The following is a 22,680-nucleotide window of genomic DNA, read 5'->3' on the forward strand; positions in this document are numbered from 1 at the left end:
TTGGGAGAAAAAATAAATATTTATTTCAGCAACTATACATTTAAATTTTTTAAATCATACAATATCAACTTTCTTTACAAAAAAGCATTTATTAAAGAACATTTTGCTTATTCATTTCAAAATTTTAAGAGATTGTAAACCATGATAAATTCAATAATTGTTGTAGAAATGAGATCTGGAATTGACAGGCTTTCTGCAGGACAAGGATAAAAATTTTGCTTTACATATATAATGGCATCTTGAGGTCATCACAGGCTTAGGGTTTGACATACTGAAATAAAAACACAGTTTTATTAATAAAACAAATAAGTTTTATAATAACCAAGCAGCTTGGAAGGTACAAAGAATGCTTGAACTACAAAAATAATAAGCAAATTCTGTAAATTAGTGCATATTTTCAGTCTCTATTAGGCTCTTTAAAAATTCCCTTTTAAGAGCATTATTTGTTAAATAAGGTCTGTGACTCAAAATACAATAACCACAATTCTCCGATTTCCCACGTAATTCCTTGGTAGTTTAATCATTTATATTTCTGGAAATTCTATTTATAGAAATCAACTTTCTGTAATGATACCCCCAATTATTCATGATTTTTTTTCAATCCTTAATTAATGTCAAATGTTTGAGTTGGTCTCAATTTTAAATAAGCCTGACTTCGAAAAAGGAACTAAAATTAAATTTGAAACTGTGCAAAATCCTGGATATCCTTATGCAGGTGTATATTGCACTTGGTGTGCCATTATGTAATCAATACATAAACCATACCAGTCCATTTATGTATTATATTATGACTAAAATATAATACATAAATGGACTTTCCTCTAGAAATTTCACATATTTATAGTCACTGTATACTATATATGTATAAACTAGTGATGAATATCTGTAACTTTTATGTTTCTTACTATTAATACTTGGCAAGAATTTGATATTTATAAAAATAAAATGTTGAGCTATTGTATATGTAATAATATATATAACGTTTTTGCAGATGTACTATCAGATTTGAATAATAATCAGTTTTTAATTATTATCATTTTCCTGGCACAAGAGCCTACACCAAACATATGGTTAAATAAATGGGTACATGTAATTAAAAATGCAATGGAAAATGATAAATTTAAGATTTAAAATCCTACGTTTCTTTGAATAGTCAACCAGTGTTAAGGTCAATGATATAAATCATTAAGACTAAAAGCAAATAAAGAGTAGGGAAAATCTAAAATATTATTAGTTAAATAAGTTGGCAAATGATGTGCAAAAGAGTATTATATCATACTTTAAGCTAAAATTAAAATTTGAGTTTAATTTTAACACACACATATAGATGTCTTTTTCCCCTTCTCTCTCTCTCTCTCTATATATATATATATATATATATATATTAAAATTTAAGAATAGATTTTTGATAAGACCTGCTCAACTAGTAGATGATTGCCGAATGCAAGGACTATGTTAAATGTCATCAATAAAATTTCAGCAGAATCATAATCAATAAAATCCCCCGCTTCAGTGTTATCTTAATCAACAGGCACTAAAGGTTCTTTTAGCATTGATTTGGATGGAGGGGTTTATAAAAGCTGCATATTTTATTATCTTCTGAACAAATAAGCCATTTGAAGTATTGAGATATTAATTCAAATCTGTAATCCAACATTGCATTTTCATCTTACTGAATATTATTACTCAGGCTAGGTTTTTTTCTTTTAGGGCTGGGGTGCAATGTTACAAATTTTATCATCAGTAAATGTCGAGACTGATATTTCAGATGGAGTACAGGACTATCTAGGTAATAATTGAAATGGTTTGAGTGAACATTTAAATTCTCTGGGCAGAATTACTTTCCTTAACTATGATTGTAAAAGAAGCAACAGTAATATGCTAATACTGCTTCTGTGCTCCAGCATAAGATACATTTTTTATTGCTTTTAATTTTTGCATTTCCTTTTCCTGCATTCTATGCAAGCTTAAAGAACATGTAATTGATTGCAGACTTATAAAATGGCTCATGGAAAATAATACATTCCATGTCTGTCTGCAGCAGATCGAGCCCATCACAGCACTGTGGATCAACTCTTCCATATGAATCAATCGAATGAATTCCATATGAATATTCAGAAAACTCTTCATCATAAATCATTAGCAGTGTTTATAGAGCTTTCAGCAATATTTGACCAAGTACAGTATCAAAAACAGGTCCACATTATCCATGGTATCAGAATCAAAGGCAATATGTTAATATGGAGAAAATTTTATTAAAGGCATAAAATTCACTGCGAAATTTAATGGAATACGCTCCGAGTCACACAGATTGTGGACAAGACTATCATAGGGCTCAGTTCTAAGTGTCCATCTTGTTGTATGAACTGCTGTTGTTGTATTCCCTATTTGTATGAACACTATTCATCCCCATATTCATCCTATCACAAAAATTGCATGCTATGTTGATAATTTGGCACTTACAGAGAGACACTGCAATATTAGAGGAGGCTTTTAGCATTACTCATAAGGGTATTTCTGCATGGGAAAGAATCTTAAATAGATCATCAACACATCAACATCTTCTCTACTAACAGAAGACATCGTAGCATTTCCAACATAATTATCAGAATCAAGAATTCTCGGATAGAGGAGGTTGACTTCTTTATATATCTTGGTACAATCTTAGATTCTGAATTTCGATTTATAAAGCATATTGAACATACCTCCCACAGAGTACTTGGAAAATTAAATACCCTTAGAAAACTGTATGGTAGCACATGGGGCAAAAGATTGCAAATTATGAAAAGCCAAAGTTTTAATTATTTCTTACTATTTTATAATATTTTTTGCTGTTAATAGATAAGAGAATAACTAAATTATCAATAAAGGTATTGATGACAACAAACAAATGGCAGATTAATTATAAAATGCAAAAAGACAAGCATTTTAATATAAAGAATGTTTTAAAATCAATACAAATTAAAAAAAAATAAAATCATTAAAAATTTTAAAAATAATATTGTACTTTTAGGATGGTTGATCCCATTTGTGCAGGGGATTTGGTAACAACTACTCCAGCTGACTGCAATGCTTCAATTTTTGCTTGAGCTGTCCCTTTACCACCAGATATAATAGCACCAGCATGTCCCATTCTTCTACCAGGAGGTGCAGTCAATCCAGCAATAAAGGAAACTACTGGTTTTGCATTTGCACCCTGAAAAATCATTTGATTTATGACAGAAAAAACAATGAGGCAACGAGAACATAATCAGGGATGACTGCAAATTCACTTCACTAAATCAATACTGAAAAACTCCAAATGTCTGTAAAACTGAGGGTGTCAGAGATTCCTGGACATGATTATGAAAATTTTCTCTCCCTTTAGTTTTGATTGATAGAATATTCATGATGCATACTTAGCTCATTAAAAATGCCTATGTCTGAGCATGCATTTGCTTAATAGCCACCAATGAAGCTAGGTCTCTTTTTATATATAACAATATTTATGAAGAAGGATTATTATTGCAGTTTTCGAGGAGAGAGGGAATTTTTAACATCTTTGAAAAAGGCACTTGGGCATTCCAGTATTTGTCAAGCAAATGAACTTGATTTATTTTAGGTTAATAGTTTCAAAAGCAATAGTTTTATTTTTCCTTCTTTTTTAAAACTACGTTTTAAAGAATTTGCCATACCGAGGCAGGAGGGGGGGGGGATTTTGTAACGAATTAAGATAAAGATGCATGAATTTTATTTTATATTGATTCACACAACAATCAAAATTGTTTTCAAGAGCAAATTGTTTATACTCCAAAAGATCTTAAAAATCAAATATATTTCAGATTGAGAATAATAAACATTTTATCTAATCATCTTAAACGTATATTGTCATTAAAATGACCAAAGATTTTATTTTTAAGGATTTGTTAAAAATAAATGTTGACAAAAACGCTATTAAGTTTTATGCAGAATTTTATCGTACATGTAGTAATTACTACATGTACGATATATAAAACTGCTATGATTTTTAGAAAATAATCTTTTGATGCATTTTAAAATCTATTAAAATTAAATTATTACAAAATTGTTTTAATTAAATAAATCAATAAGTGGCAAATCACGCAATTGTACTGAAAACTTTATTTAAGTTCAACTCTTATTTGATCAAAATTACAATCTTTATAAGTCAATATGATAGATTAGTTCTCTTAAACACATCTCTAAACCATTGTTTTAAAAAATAAAAATCTTAAAATTTTGCAATTTTCCAAAAACCAATAATATCTTTAAAGGAACTAAAAATAATACTTAAAATGCTGAAAAAATATGCATAAAGATTTCTACAACAAAATGCTACTTACAGTATTATTCTTTTTTAAGAAATCAGCCGCTTTTTCTTCTTCAACACCACCAATTTCTCCAATTAAAATTATACCTAAGAAATATATTATTTAAGTTGCATGAAATAGCCATACCATATAAAATAAAATTGTTGTAACTTTTTGCCTATCATAATTAATATCAATAGAAAATCGGTGCTTTAAAAGCATACATTCATTAGTGTATTGATATATAAAAAATTACTTCTTAAATAAAAAGACTAAGAGATTGAAGTGCTGATAAAAATAATCTCTGTACCTTGGCATTTTAATACCATCTATACTTTATTTTCTGGTGAATATTCTTTCCTTTTTTATTAATTGTATTTTAATTTCCTCATTATATTGTTTCTAGAATTTTACATTTTTTTCTCCGAAGAACAAAAACGTCAATTACAGCATAATTAAAAAAAAAAAAAATCACCCCTATATAGTCAAATCTTAAATATATAACAAAATTCATCATTATAATTAATATGGGATCTCATAATATATTTTCTAACTTACTCACTATTTGGCGAGGTCACTTACACAGAATAAAAACTAAAAAAATTAAATGATGATGAAGATTAAGAAATTTTTAAGCATTGTATTTTCACAAGGAATATATCTTTTCCTGAATCAAAAAGCATAATATGGAAGTGAAAATAAATTATAAAATTTCATCTTTAACAAACATGAAATAAACTTATTAAATTGGTGGAAAAAATATGATTATAACCATTATAATACTGATTAATTTGCATTATAAATTAGCAAAAACAGAGTCATCTCCTTTCAAAAAATTATTGCGATTTAATAACTGACAGGTTATTAATTAAAAAAATTAATTAAACCTCTTCAATTATAAAACATACCAAGGTATTTAATAATCTAATAAATAATTCATCTGAATTTATAAAATAAAAAACAACTAATATAAATTAGGCACAAGTTTATTATTATCTCCTTAATCATCAAGAAATAAAATAGTTGCAAAACTTTATGAAAATAAATTTGAATACCTTTAGTTTCAGGATCCTCTAAAAATATACCGAGACAATCAATGAAATTTGTTCCATTGAAAGGGTCTCCACCAATTCCCACACATAAAGACTGACCAAGTCCAGTAACTGTGGTTTGATGAACTGCTTCATAGGTCAGAGTTCCAGATCTTGAAACAATACCAATCTTTCCACCTTGATGAATATGACCCGGCATAATGCCTATTTTACAAGCATCAGGCTGCAAGAAAAGAAATAAAATTACTTATTTTTTTAACAAAAACAAACAATTAATAAAGTATTTTCATAATTATTATAAAAGTGATCTATGAAAAACCAACCAAAAGGCTACAAATGCCTTAAAATTTACATTTTCAATAATCATATATATTATAAACTTAATATATACTTTATAATAACATACATAATTTATCATGTTTAATGCTCAGTGAAAAAGCAAATAATTCATATTTATATTGCACTTTTTTCTTAAAGTTTCCTTGATAAATTATTTTAATGATTTCAACAATGTGATTAAACGTTAAAAAAAATTGATTTATCTTTTTTAAAAGTTGAATTGTCAGAGCTTAAATTTATAAGAAAATAATTAAGTAGCCTAGAAGATTAAAATTAGTTATTAAACATACATGAAAGGAATAGAACATGCAGAGCCCAATTTTTATGTTTCTTATAAAGAAAAATATCATTTGAACACATTTATTTACACACATTTATTACACAGAGTATTTTTCTTTGAAATTATCTAATTAAAATTTCAACATAACTGATTTTATTACAATTAAAAGCTTCATGTATATTTAAGCTTTTGATCACTTATTATTTAGATCTTATAGCTTTAAAATTTAAAAGAAATCTTTTTAAGGTAAACAAATATAATTAATCAAATTATATCTCTGAAATTGTAAGAATATTTTATCCATAAATATTTAAGAAAATATTATTATAAATACTTATTATTTGCTTTTGAAATTAGCATGAAAAATAGAAAAAGTTGATTCTGATGTTCAGGAATTAAAATTATACAAATTTCTCTCCGACACTTAATAAGTTATAAGCATTAAAAATTTGTAAAAATAGACTTGTTAAGATATAACAAAGAAAAGAATATTCATGCCTTTTAATGCAAATTACTGCATGAAAAACTACTAATTTTGCAGGAAATGGGTTATACAGTCCTACTTTATGATTGAATAAAAGTATCAATCAATTTGTGTACATACTTTTATAATACCAGGGCAGTTTGGTCCTACAAGGCGAGTTTTATTTTGTAATATAAGTTTATGCCGCACTCGCACCATATCTTGTTGGGGTATGCCTTCTGTAATGCATACTACAAGAGGAATTTCAGCATCAATGGCTTCAGAGATGGCTTGCGCAGCTCCAGAAGCAGGAACATAGATTACAGTTGCGGTGGCTCCAGTTTTTTCTACAGCCTGAAACATTAAACTATAAATATCAGATAATGAAAGGCTGCTCAAATGCAAATAAATAAAAATTTAAATATTTGTATAAAATAAGTCTTAGAAAATATATTTATGCAATCATTAATGAAGGAAACTGGATAGATGATTTGCCAAAATGCTGTAGCAAGGAAACTGGATAAAGGCTATCTTTTTTTAGAGAACCATTTTAGAAGTGTTTTAAAGCATGTTTTTTAAAAATATATCAATGTATTATCAAACAAAGTAAATTACACTTTGTTATTAAAAAAATATGGAAACTGTAACACTGCAAAAATGTGTGATATTGATTTTAAACAGATTTATAATAACATTTTTTAATGAATGTTGAATATATCCTATTCATTTCTTTATAATATTGTTTTGAACATTGTATGCTTTTGTAATTTCCTTATTTTTAAGAAAAAATTAAATTTCAATTAATATATAACTAAGAATTGCTTTGGGAAAAAAAAAAAAACTCTACAAAACAAAAATAAAATGGATAATTACTATAGTTTGCTATACATTTTATTCATACATATATTACTTTTTAAGTTTTTAATTCATTTTTATAAATATAATTTGATTTTGTGGCTAATTTCTTCCAAAGTTTTTAAAGTTTCTCTTGTAAGGACTTAAAATTTAATTACAATTAGTCAATTAAGTTCCGAAAACATTGAAATATTATATTCTTACTATGAACATACAAATGTACAAAATTTTAGAATTTTAGTGCATGAAGAAATGAGTAAAAATTCAATTACAAAATTTCACCTTTGCCAAAAATATCACAAAAAAAAAGTAAAAAGGGAATTTCTCAATGTTCTATAATGGGAAATTTATCCTATTTGATGTTCCTAGATCCATTTGCACAAAAAGATCAGCATTATGCAGTTAAAACCGAATAAAATTTTTTGGCTATTAAGTGTAACTGTTGCAAGATGTAAGTACAGATGATTTCCTTTTGTTTCATTAGTGCATGCACACTGAGCATACATATAATAGATATATTCGATAAAATATAAGTATATAAAATTTAGTCTACACCCCATATTTTATTTTTAATAAATCAGAGTAGAAGGGTTACTAGTAGTTCCTCTGACTTGGAAGGCAAACTCAGCTGAGTTACATATTTTATGAACCGAAAGGCTCTTGAATTAGTTTGTTTTAAAACTTCAATATATTTGTGGGAGAAATAATTAAGCAGGAAAACTGAAAATTCAATAAAATGATCTGAAACAGTCTAATAATTATAAAGGTGCTATTCATAAAGAAAAAAAATTATTGGAACAACTTCAATATTATGCAGCCAAAGGAATATGTTATCAGCCACATTTATACAATGCAATGTATTTCAATAACAAATGACTTCATCATTAAATATAATTTACTAATTAAAAAAACAATGTAACATATACAATGTAAGTGCATAAAATGTAATGTAGTTAATCTGAAAATAAACCTAAATTTATACATATTTCTCTTACATAAATAGTAAGGCAATGTGCAATTAATAATAAGTTTTGATTTTTTTTATTGAAAATATCAATTATACATCACTTAATTTTTCTCTTTTATCTAGGCACAATTTAAGGTCATTTAAATGATTATTAGGAGATTCATCGGCAAATACCATCAGAAACTTGGAAATAAATTAAATATTTTTTTTTTGAAAAATTTATGCTATACTATAATGAATATAAAAATAAGGATGAAGCATGCTTGTAGGATCAAAATTCTAAATGTAATTATTTCAAAGTAAATATACAGTTTTAAATGCTTCCATATACTATATAAATAAAATCGAAATGATAATTTTCCTGTTCTTTTAGTAATCCAAACTAATGAATATAAATCTTCAAATATTTCTAACAAGCATTGAAAAATATATGGAAGGTTTCACATTAATTAAATACTTAAAGCTTTATTAATCATGAATTATATATGTAAACAATTTTATGTTAGTTCACACAATGGCTGTGCACATGACTTGCTTAGTAAACAGAACAGCTTTATTTTTTCTTACTGATACGGAAAAATGCTTTCAAAAGTAGGTGGAAGGTGAAATCACTGTTGAAAATAGTGACCTTTCTATTCCGTGTTATAAACATATATTAAAGCTGTCGCACACAATTTTTAACAAATTTGAATTTCATTCTTCAAAAATTATTATCTTTTCATGGAGAAAAAAAGTTATTTTTGCTATTTTTTCTTTTCTTTTTTCTTTCATTTTCAATGAGAGTTTCTTGGTACAATAGATCTCCTGATTTTAAATAAAAATAAAGTTGCAGACAATATTGTATCGAAATACAATCGATTATTAGTATTAAATATCTTTTTACTTTCTCAAAATCAATGCAGCTTTCAATAGTTGATTTCATGTCATAATTTTAATCCTGTTCATATATTGTAAACACAAAAATATTTAGAATAGCAAATAATAAACATAAAACGAAACAGCAAGTAATATATTTTTTTATGCTATCTTACAAATTCTGAAATTATATATATATATATGTTGTGTTTTTATTATGTTCAAATATCTTTCCTCAATAAAAAGAATGAAATTCACTTCATCTTACATAATTCCGATTATATCAATTGAAACTGTTTTATAGTTTGACTATCTTTATAATTTGATATAAGATTATAAATAAAATTTAAAACTGCACATCAGGTCTAAACTTCTTTAAATTCTTTTCGACTCATGATACTTTCTAAATTAAAGATTTTTTTTAAAATTACCATGACCTCTAATTTGAAATATAAATAAGAAAATGAGAGATTAAATACTTAACAGGAAAGTAAATTAAATATACTAATATAATAAATTTCAGGAAAAAGTTTTAATCTAATTTAATTTATAATAGCGTTGCTTACAAATGTTGAAGAATCTAAAAGAAGGCAGTATAGAGAGAATTTTTGTGACTCACAATTTAAGAGGCACAATCTTAAAACAATTCTTGAAACCAATGGCTATACCTCTTTCACTGATTTAAAAACTGGAAGGCCTAAGTGAGTTGTGCCAGCTTTATTAGGAGACACTCCTCCAACCAAATTAGTTCCATATTCGATGGCTTGTTTACTATGAAAAGTACCCTAAAAATCAAATATTAATTAAAAATAAATTAGCATGTATTCTCTGTATAATGTTTCTATCAAATATAATTTGTGCCAGTTTTATAAATATTAGTGAAAATTAATCAAGTACATATTTTAAAGAAAATTTATAAATATTAAGAATGAATGAATAACTATTTCTGATACCTGTTTTCCAGTAAAACCTTGGCAAATAACTTTAGTGTTTTTATCTATCTTCAAATTCACTGCTGTTTTGGCATAGCAGTTACGAACACTAAAGTGTCTTACAACTGAAAAGACAGAAAGTGTTAAAAAAAAAAAAGGGCAAAGATTTTCTAAACAAAATTATTATTAAAAGGTTTTATTTATATATAATAAATATTTTGCAGTTACTATGAAATTGGTATTTCTTTGCAATAGCATTTTGCAGCTTCTGAATAATTTTCTTATTTTCTAATGCACAGTTAATATTTATTAGTTCAAATTATTTTCAGGGTCATCAAGAAGGGAAGGAAGGCAGCAAGGGTAAAGGAGATATATTGAGTGTGTGTGGGACTTGTATGTCAATTCTTAGGCCTAAGGTTTGGCTTAGCTAACAAATAAAATTAAATTATCTTGAAATAGTTACTATTAATAAATACAGCTTTGTACCATTCTCAAAACTTTTTTATACTAAGAAACAATAGAGAAATTGAAGACATGCTTGATTTAAGAAAATAAATGATTAACACAATAATAAATCCTGAGATAATAAACTTAAAAAGCAGCTTGTATGGTTAGTTTAAAAAAATTGCCTAGAAAGTATTCAAAAAGTGCTATGAATTAGTTTTACTGCAAAATAAGAAATGAATTTTCACCCACACTTAATTTTCACTTTAATTATATAAGCATTATAATTAACTGCATTTTAATGAAAAAAAATTAAATACTTCAATTAAATGAGTTTGAAACAAAATTAAACAATGCATAATTTTTTTTATCAATTTGATGTGATTATCAGTATAAGAATTGTAATTTTATTATTTAAAGATTTTTAAAAAAATCCTTTTTTCCCCCTCCATTTTTATTGCTTCCTTCTCTTTAAGAATTCTTCCCCCCCCCCCTTTCCCATAAAGAATAAATTTATCGTAAATCCTGCAATACTTTAAAACTGCTATTCAAACTTTTCAACATGTTTAATTTACAAAAGTATGATGCACTATAAATAGAAATTCTTTCTTCTTAAAAATTTTATAACAAAGAGATGATTTATTAATTTCATTTTCAATTGCAACAAAGGGAAGAAACTGATAAACTGGAAGACAAATCTGAAGAATTAATGAAAAAAACATGTTTCATGCTGAAAAGAATGAAGTGTTCAGAAGAATCACTCTTTTCAATCGAAGATAAGAATGACTGTAGTATGTAAACACTTAGATAAGAATGAAAGAGCCATTTATCAGTGTATTATCTAAGAGAAATATTCCAAATGAGCAAGCATATCACATAATAGGGTCACTGGCTTACAATATTAAAATACAACTAAATTCAGTTGCAACATTTCAATTGCGGAATTTAACCTTTTTAGGGGCTGTGGGAAATATGCTTCCCACCAAATTTTTCAGTTTTTGTATGAAATTATATAGACTGGTCAAAGTTCTGACAAATTTTGCGATTAGACAAAAACTTAGACGTTTCAGTTCCTCATCTCACATACAATAGTGTATCTTGATTTGTTTCTTAATTACTAATTAACCATATTAATTAATCAAATTAAATTTATTTAATAAGCTAAATGAATCACTTTACTTAAGCCAATGTTAACCCTAAAGTTATTTTAATATACCATGACTAGCAAAAAATGGCCTTTTAAAGAGTTAAATGTAGTACATTTTGATTTTTTTTTTCATATTTTGTTTAAACGTGAACTGACTATCTTTAACAAATGGCAGTTGTTAATGCACAGATATTTATATTCCATACAGCAATTAAGTAAATAGAATTATTTCCACATATATTTCTATTTCCATATAAATAACTTTAAACAAGTTATAAGCTGCATAATGTTAAAGGCTTCCAAAGGCTAAAATTATTATATCTGTTGTAATAATAATAATTTATAAGATTAATATAAAAACTCTTGCATTTAATAATTAGGATGGAAATAGAGAATTTATAGCTCCAAGATTTATGGACAAAAAAAGTGAACATTAGAGTGATAACCCCAAAAGCATGCACAAGGCAGAAAATTTTATAATTATCTTAATGCGATAAGCATTTCAACATTTTATTAAATACATAAACATAATAATATTGAAATCAATATTAATTATTGAAATTAATAGAAAAAATAAGATAATAGTATAAGTTATTAATACAAAAAATAAGATCACAGTAACTCTCTATGCAATTAAAAATGTTAGACTGATTGCAAAATATTTAATAATAATTGTATGTATTACCTATCAAGGAACAGATAATGAAATAATTAAATTTAAAAATATTTAGATGATTCAAGAAAGTGAGTACCAAAATCGTGAATTTCAAACCAAAATGGAGATGGTGCATTTTAATCAGGAAATATTTTACAAATCCATAAATGACCAAAATAAATATTGATTAAACTCAGTACAGACTCAATAATTCAACCTTTGTGCCTATAATTATTGCAGCTACTAAACAGTTAGTTGTTTAGGGATATGAAAATTAAGAGGTCGACTGGAAAATAAATAAAGATGCATACTCGTAGAAGTTCAATAAAATATTCGACTCAAAATGGATTTTGCCTACTAATGCAAAAGAATCTATCGGAAGCATTATCAGTACAGTTTTCATAACACTACTAAAGTATACTTAGGTATTCTAACAGTTTCAGAAGACCTGACAGACTAATAGATTGTACTGATAGACAAAAGCTAGTTTTAAGATAATTTGGAATCAAGATTTTTTTTTTCTGCCATGATTAACAATGGTAGAAAATTCAATAGAAAGTGCTAAAATTGTCGGTCTGCTAAGAACATACATACAACAGAGGATATTTGTTTCATGGGTATTTTAATTTGGGTGACTATTTAAGAACTGGATTTTCTTTAGCTTGAATTTTCATTAAATCATTATCATTTAAAAAACCAAAAAAAGTCTACAAAAGCTATAATATCCATGACTTATTAGGATTAGAAAATGAAAGTTGCATAAATGTCATCAGTATATATACATAATAATCTGATGTTTTAAAGCACTAAAATATAAAATGATCTGATTACTGCTGAATGACTTTATGCAGTACAGATAAGGATCTTGCATGGTTCATTCAGCTATTAATACTGAAAATGAATGAAATATCTACATTAAAAAATATCAACACCAGATGACAAATATTAATAGGAAAATATTCTTGATTTAGCATTCTAAAAAAGAGAACTTTCTAGCTTAAAAATGTTCCATTCCATACTGTATAGTGTATAAACAGAATGTATAAAACACACCACAAGCATAAACTTTTAACATTAAGTACATGAAAATACTTATCAGATACTTACACATATTGCACTACTCTATTATAAGAACACTTTTTTTAATGCTATGATACAAATAGACCTAAAATTTCAGTCAAATTATTTTATACAAAAATATCTTTTCATGTTCTTTTTAATATACATCTTTTTAATATTGCAAAGCCTCAAACATATCAAGAAAACAGAAAAAAGATTGAGCATAATAAATCTTTATTTAAAAAGCATTTCATAAGCAACAAAGTTAAAAAATATGCAACTATCAACTTATTCAAACATATGGAATTCAAAAATTTTGATGAAAAAGATATGTAAGAAAGAAACTGTTTTGGTTTCCTTATACTTTTAGATTTAACACATGAGATATAAGTCATTCCTACCATATCATAAATGGTACACAATTTTTATTACAATAAAGTGCTTTTTAACAATTATATATGTAATCATCCAGTTTTTGAATGACAAACGGAGCTGCCTCGAATAAATTATATATAACGAATATAAAAAATAAATACTATTTATATCTGAAACGAAAAATTATATGAACAAATGATTCAAAATAAGAATTAATGTGCTATAGCCGAATTTTTGATCGTTTTGTCCTTGACTAAGTTTCGTTATCATCAGTTATAGGTTACTGCAAATGGGTCAGTTTTCTTTATATGTATCTTTAATAAGTAAGCAGCTTGGGAAATAAAGAGTTTTGTAATATAGGAACAGAAAACAAAATTCAGTTTACATCGTAATATGAAAAATAAACAGTTATAAACATTTACCGGGAGCTCTCAACAAAACTCTTGACACGCAGGCAGCCATCTTTAAAGTACAAACACGTGACATTTGGCAGTCTTCTTTATTTTTAGTGTTTACAGATCATCTTTGCGACCCTTGGAATAAACAATGTTCAATTTCACCTTCCAAAGGTCAATGAAACTAAAGAAAGAAAGAAGAAAGCGAGCAGAAATGCCAGATTTTTCATAATTAACAATTTATCAACAAAAATGGCATTTTTTATAAAATATGAAAAATTAAATGTCTTTATTTAAGATTATGTTCAACTCATTTATCGTCTGCTAAAAAGAAACCGAAACTGTTGAACAAGTATATTTTGAGACATGCTTCATAGAAATAGACTATTTAATTTATATAGGTGATGAATTCTATTATATTTATTGAATAGATTTTACCTTATTTGCACAATAAGTTATTATGGAAAGATACGATTCCTAAAGAATCTAAGGACATTATAAAGAGTATATAAAACAAAAGGATTCAAGAAACGTAAAGAAGTTAGCGATTAAAGTTTTTCTTATGATCTGCCCTTCATTTTGGCATTAAATGAATCAGAATACTTTTCTTTTCAAAAAAGTCTTCGGACTTGTTTTTGTATAAGTTAAGGAAATTTTATTTACAATTGAATAGTGAATTTATAATTTTATGGCCATAAGCTTTTTATTTTTTATTAAACTAATTTAGTTTCACATTTCAATGCACTTCATCTTAAATTTTTATTTTTATAAGCTTTTTAAAAATGTTTTAATGTTTTTATTTAATTGTTTGTTATGAATTATGCCTGTGGGGAATTCATGTTTGTACACAATATCATTTTAGCAAGTGAATTGTATTTATAAATATTGTAATAACTACGTGAATGTAATGAAATAGATAGGAATCTGAAAACAAATGCCCGAAGAAGTGCTAATAATATTCTAATTTTTTATTATTGATGAAATTTTTATTTCTAGAAATTTATTTATTTGTTAATTAGGTTAATAATATCTTTCTAATCAATCTGCTGGTGATTTCGCTTAATCGAGTGGTACTAAGCAATTGTTTAATCAGAAATCTATTTCTTTTTAGATTATTTCAGAGTAAAACTCAACAACCGAATGTATTCTAAATTAGTAAAATCATATAGATTCTTTAAAGACCTGTCCCAAATATTAACTAAATTTTCTTTAAAGGCGTAGACAGAATTTTTACTTTTTGAGAATATAATTAATTGCTAGTAATGAGTAATTGAATCATTGGATATTAGCAAAACAAAGACTTCTATAAATGTCTTAATATCTTTTTAATTTTTAATGCATTACATTAAATTGTAGCCTTTGTTAATATACTTAAATTTTCTTTTGTATTATCGAATTATGTATTCTTTTCTCTGTATTTCTTGAACATTTGACTGTGGTATGTCAGGGTTGGTTTACATCTTCCAGGAACACCTATTTCTAATCTCTTAACTTCCTACGTCAGATATTTTTAATATAACATTAATGTATATAATATATTTAAGATATTATTAAATATTTTGAAGCAGTCTTATGTAGAAAATTTTTATAAACTGGCAAATCATTTAATTATGACCTTAAGATATTTACGTAATCTTCAAAATTATCTTCAAACATCTTTTCAAATTCATAGAATTGTAAGCTTTTGAAGTTCTGGAGAGCCTCATGAAAGATTAAATAAATAATCTGAAGAAAGAATTTATAAAGTATTTGCAAGCGTATCTACATTTTAGTCTGCTTTATTCTTATTATATTTTACGCATAAATTCATCAAGAAAGTAAATTGTATTGCACAGAAAAAGAATACTTTGTTTTTCTCTGGCGAAAAATAAAGAATTGCTTTATAAAATCGTTGCTAAAGTCATGACCGCGCATGAGAGTATGATGGTTCGTAGAGCAATAAGATAAACAGAACATACATTTTGAATGTTTTTTATTCCACTGAATGAAACTAACATTCGATATAAAGCTGTCATTATAGGAGTGAACTTATAAACCAAATTTTATTCATTTAAGTTTTTGCGATTTTAAGCTATCGCGTTAACATATACGCGAATGAGAGACTCATAGATAGTATACTCTTTCACAGAAGTGGTGCAAAATTTGAAAAAGAAAAATATCTACACTAACTAATGTTAAAACGGTGCTCCAAATTTCCTTTACTTAAACTCTTGCGTTCTGGAATGATTGCGTTTACATGAATGAGAAAGTACAGACCGACAGACGGTCAACTCTTTGAAGAAATAATTTCAAGAATTATTTTCTCCTAAATTTGTGTGCTGAATTTTATGTATTTAACACTTTGTTTGGTACTTATCGTGTTCACTTATACTCAGAAAGTTCTACAAAAAGTCTTCTATATGGATTTCGATCAAATTGTGTCAGAAATCTACAAATTTGGCATAAAGTCTTTATATCAAATTTAATCCTAATTGCTCAAAGCTTTTTTAAATTATTATATTCACAGACAGATAGACATAACTTCAAAAATGTGTTTTTCAGATTCAGGAAGCTGTGAGATGCGGAATTCTGGAAAACTTGAGCATGAAATTTTGGACGATTATAATGATTTCTCTACATATACTTTGTATAACACAATATAAGAGAGAAAAAAAAATTAAAAGTATACAATTTTCAAATATAATAGTAAAAGAAAAGAGAAAAATTCAACAACTAACTGCGAGTTAGTAACATTTTAAAAATACATTTTCATTATTGAGAAACGTATTTTACATAAAATATTTTGGAATTGCAATTACGAGGGAGTTGCTTTATGAGTGTGATATATGTCGAATGTTCATACATTTTTTTCCGAATCTAAAACTGAGATTTTTTGAATATAAATTAGTGTATTAAAACCTAATAAAAGATAGAAAAGGGTTCAGAAGTACGCGCAATTTTTAAATCTTCAAAAATGGTTTATGGAAAATATTGATTTGGACTGTACAGATTGCAAACTAAATTAATTTGCAATTAAGTTTGATTTATTTTTAAGAATTCAAGGTAATTATTTCTCTTTATTATTTAGATGAGAATAATAATATTAATTAACTTCAAAAGGAAATTAAGTCTCCTATAATATAAAGATGAATGTGCGTGTGTGTATTGATGCTGTACAGGCCAGAAGGTTTGACTGAGAACTGCCAAATTAGGCACATATATATTTTGGAGGAAGGAAATGTGCGTCTAGTGGCGTTAAAATTTTTTTTTTATTTAATTAAAAATTAATATATACTTTCAGCGTTTTTTCTCCACCATAACTTCTGAAAATATTACAGCACAACAATAATTTTCACATTAATTTTAAAATTAAAACATTCTCTTTTTAAGGATGCCAAATCAATAACAAACTTTCCCTGAAATTTCGCTATTTTTTGCCTGATTTCCAATAACAGATTACATAGTTGCCCTGAGTTTTAAGCCGTTTCCAGTTTTTATCGTGTTTAAGTGCTTGATTTCCTTCTTTTGTTGAAAGTTTGAACAAGAAGAAGAATTCTGTTTAATATCTGTGTTGTTTACAAAATAAATAAAAAGCGAAGTTATAATACTGCTAAATTTATAAGATAAATGAGATGGACATTTACGTTTTTAGTAGCTTCATGGTATTATGTACTGGATTAGAAAGGTCCATGTTTATTATGATTAGAACGTGTGTAAGAGAATTAGGATAACATGGCTTTAATGTCTGACAGTTTGATGGTATCATCGATGTGAAATTACATCTAAATGATTAAATTGAAATTAAATGTAACTAATTTATCCGACGAACTAACTTAGTTGGTTCGGAGTTCTTAGTTAGTCATCGGAGGCGATTGGTAATATCTAAAAATTGATAGTAAAAAAGCAGAAAAAGTTGAATAAAAAATTATTTAAATTGATTTGATTTGTAATCAATCTCCCTCTGTCAGAAAAGACTGCACATATTTTAAAGCCCTCTGAAAATTATTGAAACAAGGAAACAATTTGGTAATCTATCAACATCATAACTGTGAATTAAAAAAAAAATTACAGATTTTATTTGGCATACAATATTTTTTAATTAAATGAAAAGCTTTTATTGCAATAAATCTAACATAGTTTTTTATGTAAGACAAAGTAATATTTGATATTATGAGAAAGTGAAGAATTTTAATGAAATTAGTATCGGAATACTACTTCGTGATCCTTTAATTTCAGTAACTGTGTCTAAATTACCAATTCGCTAAACAAAATAAATCTATATATATGCAGCAGAATAAAGCAAAACCACATTCCAGCTATAATGACGAAATTCTATTTGATGAAGGTTCCAAGTTATCTATTCATGTAAAATCCAAAAATGTAATTGCAAAACAATCCTATTTAAAAGATCAGGATCTAAGATTTCTCTATTCTGTACAATGTTTGCAAATAAAACTGCATCAAACAGATAAATGAGCTAAACGAATATGTTCAAAACATGTATAATGAATTAGACAAAAACATGTTCGATTATTTTATGTAATACTTTAAGCTTATATGGAATAAATAATGTTGGATTAAGGAGCAAATTGTTATACAGTTTTCCAGACTAATAAGACACAACCTCTTTTCGAGGGAAAGTTATCAGTAAATATAATGCGTCTCTAGGAAGGTCTGGTGAAAGAATCCTACTTCAATTAAAATAATTTTGTATTTTGAAATTTATAATTATATTCTATCCCTAAACAGAAACTCCTGACTGAAATTACAGTTTCTTTTAAATGTATACCATATATTCGGCAAACAATAATTTAAAACTATATAGTATATTTTCGAATGGAGGAAGTGTATCTTTAAAAAGAATTTAATAATTTCTTTTTCTATCATGATATGTGCTGGTTTTTCATAAATGTCCTCTAAAAATAATTATTCTCTGTCCATTATATTTAAAAATTTTAAAAATCAAGACTTTTATTAAAAAAAGTCCGAAAGACTGTATTCTATTGTATTGTTGTGCTATTTGTAGAGAAACTCCGTGAAAATTGAGTAGAGAAAAGCATTTAAAATTCTTAATCAAAATAGTAATCTCAAGAACACTTTTAAGCAAAAATAAAAATAAAATGCATTTTTATTTACACTTCATTATGAAACAAATATCTCTCATGTTGTCACCAATAAATACATTTTTTCAATTAAATTTGTCGTTCATAGTTTGTTAGCATTTGTTTGAAACTCTAAAAATAGGTTTTAATGGATGAGAGCTTTGCCATATCCCAGACCGTATCCGAGTCCAAGAGGAGCTGCAAGACCAAGACCATGTCCGAGCACTCCACCGTAAGCTACTGGGGCAGCAAGGGTGGCACCGTGTGCGATCACTCCACCATAAGCAACTGGGGCAGCGACAGCCAATGGAGCAGCATAGGTGGCAGCATGTCCAATAACGGCGGCAGCAGGGGCTACGTGGTTGACGACTGGGGCAACGGGTCCAGCGTAGGGGCTGGCGACTAGGGCAGCTGCTGGGGCGCTGGCGGCGGTTCCGGGTTCGTTGGTCTTGACGGTGGCTCGGAATCCAAGAGCATCAGCAACGTAGTCAACTCGTCGGGCTCGTCCGTCGATGTCGGCAATGGTGTAGGATCCCTTCTTGTTTCCGTGGGCATCTCCTACTTCAGCTCGGGAGTTGGCGGCACCTAGTCCGTCCTGGATTCCATAGTTGAAAGCGTAGTTGCCAAATGCCTATCGAAAAATCCAATAATTTGCACAATGAGAAATATGTAATGCTTGTATTTATTTTCACAACTTCATTACATTTAGTATAATATAGAAGTAAAAGGAACATAGTTTTTATCATGATTTGCAAACAATGAAAGCACATTTATTTTTAAGCTAACCAATACCTTTAACTTAGGAATTTAGCTTTTATAATGTAACCCACAACTGTTTTGATGCGAATATTAACCTAATAAAACTTGGACAATCTTTATTTTTCTAAATAAGATAATATATACAATCATAGAAATTTCGCAATGAAACCGCATGCCTTAAATAACTGAAATTAAAAATTCCATTTTAACTAAGGAATAATTCATAAATGAAAATAATTTGTTTTCATTTGATAATAGGGTTGAATTGATATTTAAACATAAATGTTAATATTAGATTTTGTATAGAATAATAATATTCTTTTTAAAAAAATCTTCAATTGTTTAATCCTTTAGTCACGGGAAGGCACAAAAACTGTATATATATATAAAAAAACTTCTTTTATTTATATATTGGCACGTTTTAAACCACTATTTTATTCGAATTTAACCATCTTCGCATAGACAAATATTTTAAGTTTCACGGTTCATTACAGATAATCTTACTTCTATCATTATATTGATCGTTCACGGAATTGGATGCAAATACATGATGAAAGTCTCATAATTGAGCGATTTCAAAAAAAGGGTACCTTCTTCTATAGAATCTCTATTAAAAAGAACAGTAAGGCATAGACTACAATGGGATATGGATGATCAAAATCTTATTTTATTACAAATATTTCAAAAATTAGACATATTTATCAAGTGTTAAGGAGATTTACAATAATTTTCTTATTTTAGAAATAAAATAGCTGAATAATATCTAGAAAAGAAAAATAATTCAAAGTTTTTACTTACATCTTGAGATCGTCCGCTGGTGCTGACACCGGTGTTGACCAAAGCGGCATGTCCTCCGTACAAGACGGAAGCCTGGGCAGCAGCGACGGTTGCGAGAAGGATAGCGACCTGTTGGGGAAAACAAATCATTTGTAAATATTATTTTGTGATTAACAGAAAATAGTGTCTAATTGTTTATTGTAAAATAAAAATCATATCTAACTATTTATTTTAACAAGATAGGGTATAATAGTTAGGTACTGACGAGAAATAAAGTAATAAGCATAAGCTTAGAGGACTTTTTCATTTGCATACTATTTTTTACCACTTACTTAAAGTTTGTATGAAGTATTTTATAACATAGAAAAATAAGTACAACTTTTATGAGGAAACAAACTACTTAAAAAAGTTGGAAAATTATTTGATGAATTCTAAGAAACATTTCTTAATCTGAAGAGCTTGATGCTGCAGAGATATCTGTTACCTGCAGGTAAGAATTTTCTTCACATTTATTACAAGCTTAGAAGAAATACTACAGTGTTGTTAAGGATCCTTTTATATTTGGACGATACATTAATTTGCTTCGGTAGATAGTAGAATAATTTTAGACAATTAGTTCGATAATAATTATCTGTAATTGTAAATTCGAATTTATGAATTATTTAAAATGGTAAAAATTAAAGTTTATGAACTAATGGTAAAACTTACGGAATTTAAATGCAATTAATATTTTACAAATTTTGATATTTTGTAAAAACATATTTAAGGTAAAATTATATGTTGGATGGATTAATTCATATATTATCTTTATTTTTGTAATAGAATTTTGAATTTTGGCTTATTAAGCTGAAAGAAAATTGACAGGAAGTTAAGTTGATTCTTGAAAAAATAAATACTATTGATAACCACGGAGCTTTTATTTCTCCCTTAATTTGGCATTTTCAAAAGAAATGAATAATAATTTTAAAAAATATTTTTGAGTTTAAATATAATTATAATTTTGATAGAATAATGTTTTTTTTTTGCTGTCTTTAAAAATGAATTTATTGTGAATGTTTTAAGATTAAGAATAAAACAGATAATCAAAATTTTACTCCATAAAGTAAATTGCTCCGATTTGCAAAATCCTTTACAATTTTTTCCCTTTGAAAATGAAAGATTTTCATGCCCCTAACCAAAATTTGAATTCATCAGATAATATTTAAAATTAAAATAAAGTGAGAAATCTAACCTTAATGATATCTTAAAATGAATGATACCTGGAACTCTTTATAAAATAAGATATTTGGAAGTACCTGCCTGAATTATAGAGGCATTTGTGAAAAAGTTTTAATACTAAATACAAGATAGAAAAAGAAATAGTTAATAATTAGAGAAATGAAGAATTTCTCCTTTGGACCAATTTTTTTCTAAATGCGAATTTCCTAATTTTTTAAATAAAAGAAATTTTAATACTCCTCGTTATGACATTAATCATTTAGTAAGTTCTGAAACTGCTTTATGAAGTTAATTTTTAGGAAGTGCTGTTAGTAAATAATTCAAGTATTCAAGAAAAATATGCTTATTAAATATAAGACAGAGAAATAGCCGAATTAGGAGAACTCAACTTACCTTAGCGAACATTTTAGATTTCTTCTTGGTGAGTTCAAGAAACTGAATGATTTGTGCTTCAAATCATTTCTATTTATATTCGAAATTCTCAAGGATTTTTAACAGTTGAATACGTAACAGATGGGAACTTATTGAAACAATTTTTCTTTGTTTCAATGCTTTCACCCAAACTAACAAGATGCCACACCCGCTTTACTCTGTATACATTATTTAAATGACTTCAAGGACCTTCAGCAGAACTGGTCTTTATTAGGAAAATTCGTTTGCTACACTTCGTATTCATTTGCATCAAATATGGATTACTTTTTTATTGTTATTTTTAATAAT

The 22,680-nt window shown here is 27.0% G+C and overlaps 2 protein-coding genes across 2 annotated transcripts; both read right to left on the reverse strand.

Annotated features, from left to right (window-relative positions):
• LOC129972651 (succinate--CoA ligase [ADP/GDP-forming] subunit alpha, mitochondrial-like) lies at nucleotides 1–14,307 on the reverse strand. The gene is made up of 8 exons (XM_056086863.1): nucleotides 14,153–14,307; nucleotides 10,072–10,175; nucleotides 9,787–9,903; nucleotides 6,583–6,795; nucleotides 5,363–5,582; nucleotides 4,341–4,414; nucleotides 3,008–3,196; nucleotides 1–271 (listed from the first exon to the last, which is right to left on the reverse strand). Exons 1-8 carry the CDS (start codon nucleotides 14,214–14,216, stop codon nucleotides 257–259), a joined length of 996 nt encoding a protein of 331 aa, XP_055942838.1. The 5' UTR covers nucleotides 14,217–14,307; the 3' UTR covers nucleotides 1–256.
• A 4,907-nt stretch (nucleotides 14,308–19,214) lies between these two features.
• LOC129972594 (adult-specific rigid cuticular protein 15.7-like) lies at nucleotides 19,215–22,387 on the reverse strand. Its single transcript, XM_056086791.1, has 3 exons — nucleotides 22,354–22,387; nucleotides 20,764–20,871; nucleotides 19,215–19,837 (listed from the first exon to the last, which is right to left on the reverse strand). The coding sequence occupies exons 1-3, from the start codon at nucleotides 22,363–22,365 to the stop codon at nucleotides 19,352–19,354; spliced, it is 606 nt and encodes a 201-aa protein (XP_055942766.1). The 5' UTR covers nucleotides 22,366–22,387; the 3' UTR covers nucleotides 19,215–19,351.
• Nucleotides 22,388–22,680: the final 293 nt, after the last annotated feature.

The sequence above is a fragment of the Argiope bruennichi genome, chromosome 6 (assembly GCF_947563725.1).
Source record: "Argiope bruennichi chromosome 6, qqArgBrue1.1, whole genome shotgun sequence".
In the NCBI taxonomy this organism is placed as follows: Eukaryota; Metazoa; Arthropoda; class Arachnida; order Araneae; family Araneidae; genus Argiope; species Argiope bruennichi.

Bases quoted from the DNA above. Each gene is read 5' to 3' on its own strand.
- LOC129972651 (XM_056086863.1), bottom strand. From the start codon at position 14,216: ATGTCACGTGTTTGTACTTTAAAGATGGCTGCCTGCGTGTCAAGAGTT. The intron at 6,796-9,786 runs GTATAGCCATTG...TTAATGTTTCAG, and splicing joins TTTTTAAATCAGTGAAAGAG to GCTGTAGAAAAAACTGGAGC. The intron at 5,583-6,582 runs GTATGTACACAA...CTTTTCTTGCAG, and splicing joins ACTGCCCTGGTATTATAAAA to CCTGATGCTTGTAAAATAGG.
- LOC129972594 (XM_056086791.1), bottom strand. The intron at 19,838-20,763 runs GTAAGTAAAAAC...ATTTTTCGATAG, and splicing joins CCAGCGGACGATCTCAAGAT to GCATTTGGCAACTACGCTTT.